Source organism: Chiloscyllium plagiosum, unplaced genomic scaffold (genome assembly GCF_004010195.1).
Source record: "Chiloscyllium plagiosum isolate BGI_BamShark_2017 unplaced genomic scaffold, ASM401019v2 scaf_13744, whole genome shotgun sequence".
NCBI lineage: Eukaryota > Metazoa > Chordata > Chondrichthyes > Orectolobiformes > Hemiscylliidae > Chiloscyllium > Chiloscyllium plagiosum.
Window position 1 is genome coordinate 11,635 of NW_025211333.1, and position 3,110 is coordinate 14,744.

A 3,110-nucleotide genomic window follows, 5' to 3' on the forward strand; every position below is an offset into this window, starting at 1 on the left:
TGGTGCCTTTCTGCTGGTATTGTCTGAAATGTTGGAGAATGGCCCTTTGAATGCAGTGTGACTGGTGAGATGAAAAGTGAGGGCAAGGGAGACGAGATCACGCTGTTGTGAGCGATGGGAGGGGAAAGGGCAGAACCACAGGTCATGGTCAGATGTGGCTGAGGGCCCTGTCAACCACAGTGGCAGGAAACCATAGTTATGGAAGAAGGAAGCCATGTCAGCAGCGCTGCTTTGGAAGGTCAAGGTAAGGAATGGAAGTGTTGGAAATGGACAGTGTGAAAGTTATAGAAGGGTGGAAGTTGGAGTCAAAATGCACAATTTTCTTCAAGGTCCGAGTGGGAGCAAAAGGCAGCGCCCAAACAGTTGTCGAAGTAAAGAATTGTGGGAGGGTATCTGTGTAGGACTGGAACAAGGATTGTTCCACATACTCCATAAAGAGACAGACAGAACTGGGGCTCATGCAGGTGTCCATCGCCACTCCTTTGACTTGGCCGAAGTGAGGTGAATTAAAGGAGAAATTGTTCAGAGAGAGAACAGATTTAGCCAGGCAGAGGAGTGTGGTGGTGGATAGGGAGTGTGCAGGCCTCTAGTCTAGGACAAAGCCAAGAGCCGTCAGACCATCCTGGTGGGGACTGGAGGTATTGAGGGATTGGGCATCTATGGTTTGGCAAAGTTGGTATTGTTTTATTTTCCTTATTGCTTCACTGTTTTGTTATACAGCAAAGACAGTAAATGGATCTTCCACCAGATGGTGACGATCCATCCGCTGCATGATTTGATTAACTGATGGATCCGACTCAAGGATCTGATTGGCCTGCACTACTCCTACCTTGTGAGTATGTATGCATGGGCCTTCCCCAAATTAACACTGTGGCCAGCCTTATAGTCAACGTCCACACCCACAAACAAAGTGTTGTCATGCATCACCCTTTATTTCACAGTGATTATACATTCCCAGCAATTAGAAAAACATCAGATAAGCAAAGGCGAGAAAATAATGGCTTATTTACTCCATAAAAGAAACCTGTGAATGTGTCATTTTAAACAGGAATAAAACCTTCTCAGAATCACGGATTCAGTTTGTCTGTGCTCAATATGCGAAGATATTTTTGAGGAAGTCAGAATTGTATTTCATCTCCAGTATCTGGATAATGATTTGGACCAATTTTAAAGTGCTTCATATTGGAGTCTCAAACAGATTCAATGCCCCATTGGCAGGTGCCTCCAGTGAATATGTTGCCCTCATACTGGGCACCATCTATGGTTGATACAGTTATATTTGTCCAATTGTAATTTCACTGTACAGAAGGCACACAGAGATTGAAATTTTCAAGCTGTGCTAAAAAATCCTCTGCATCGTTACAATTTAAGCATTCCCTTGTAAGTAAATAGTTCAATCTGAAACTAATAGAGAGGTAGAGACCCCAAATCCAATCTCACATCTGAAAAGTGTCATGATTTCACACGTAATTACTTCAGTACTTTGTGCTCTGCAACAATACACTGTTCTGTTATTAACTTTAAACATTCTGATGAGCATGACTGGAGTAAGCAAATATAATCCATTGCTGTGTGAAGAGAGAACATTTTGGAACTTATCCTATCACCAGAAACTTCTTGACCTCAGTTTGTACCCAATTTATTTAAAGTAACTTTATAGAAAAGGGAAATTAGTAGATAGCTGAATCCCTGTTACCCAGCGCAGAGTCTACTACCTGTGAACAATTGGGATTAATCCGATGTGTGTGTGAGACTTTAAGATCAAATCACCAGAGGAGTCACTAAAGTCTTTCCCCTCTCCCTAAGATCCAGGTATCGGAAATGAATCCAGTCCTCCATTTGAAGCCAAGCCATTGTTTTATAAATATTTACCATCACTTCCTTCCCTTTGTGCTCTCTGCAATTTATTTTAACTGGGAAATGACAGGACTGCAGTTCCTAGTGAGAGCGAAGAACTAAAGAACTACCTACCCAGGATTATGTGTTGACACTTTGAATTGAATACATGCAAGAGGAGCTTCAGAAAGTAATTGACCAAAAACATTTGAAAACTGAATGTCCAACAGAATCAGAAAAGGCAAAAAAAAACCTGACTGTTTTAGTGAACAGAGCTGAAGTAAGCTCATGCCAAAATGAGGCACTGTGAGTTGGAGACAAAACTTTCTCACTGCTGGTGAAGGGCAGTGTTTATGAAGAGGACCATAGGGCTCTGAGGAGAGGAGATTGGGGGAACTGTTCGATACTGCAAATACTGGCCCATGCACAGAGTGAAATCCAATGTGTACCAGATGGGAGATCAAAAAAGCTTAGAAACATAGAATAGTATTAAGCACAGCTCACTGTTTGATGTCTGAAATGTTTAGAAAAGTTTTAACTTTTCTTTTGAAAGGCAACTTCCATTAGCCCACGTTTGTTAAACCAACCGATGTAAAAGAAACTGCTCTCAAAGGATTTGCTGTCAGCTTCCAAGTCCTTCTTCAATTGAAGCACACGATCTCCGTATGCTTGGCTGCTAAGATTACTGCCATCTTTTTCATCAAAAGCCCTGCAACAGAGTGAAGTAAATGTAAGTTTACTTTGGAGCATAAGGCCATTGAAAAGAAGAACAACAGCAGGCTATTCAGCTCCCACTTGAAATAACTGTAATAGAATAGAACATCAGATATCACAGGGAAATGATGTAGTTTGGGTGGGGCTCTGATCAAAGAGAGTGAAAGTATTCTTCCAAACACCACCAAGTGAGATATTTGTGAGAATGACAGAAAGAAGAGAAGCCCACCTTCAGATGAACGGACTCAGTTGAATGGGGAGGTATTGCCATGTTCTCCGAAGTAGGAAGTGAAGGTTTTGTGACGTGTGTCGACTCAGTAAAAGGTTTGTGTTAATCAGCATCTGCACCTGATGTGAGCAGCCCATTAATCACAGTCTGACCTGATTTTGAGTCACGTGGGTAAAAGAAGTGACGCACTTAATGTAAAAGACTTTGGTACAATACTCATAGAGATCAACACAGTGAGAAAATTAAACTTCTCAAATAATCCAGGCAAAAAAAACTGATGGCAAAAGTTTAGCTTTTGCAAACAGATGATATAAATCAAGAAAACTACACA

At 41.4% G+C, this 3,110-nt stretch overlaps 1 protein-coding gene across 1 annotated transcript in view; it reads right to left on the reverse strand.

Moving 5' to 3' along the window:
- Positions 1 to 911: 911 nt before the first annotated feature.
- LOC122547024 overlaps positions 912 to 3,110 on the reverse strand; it is a 10,130-nt gene continuing 7,931 nt past the window's right edge. The window contains exon 4 of the mRNA XM_043685622.1: positions 912 to 2,545. Coding sequence (XP_043541557.1) covers positions 2,371 to 2,545 — 175 coding nt within the window. The 3' untranslated portion in view covers positions 912 to 2,370. The remainder of the gene's footprint in view (positions 2,546 to 3,110) is intronic.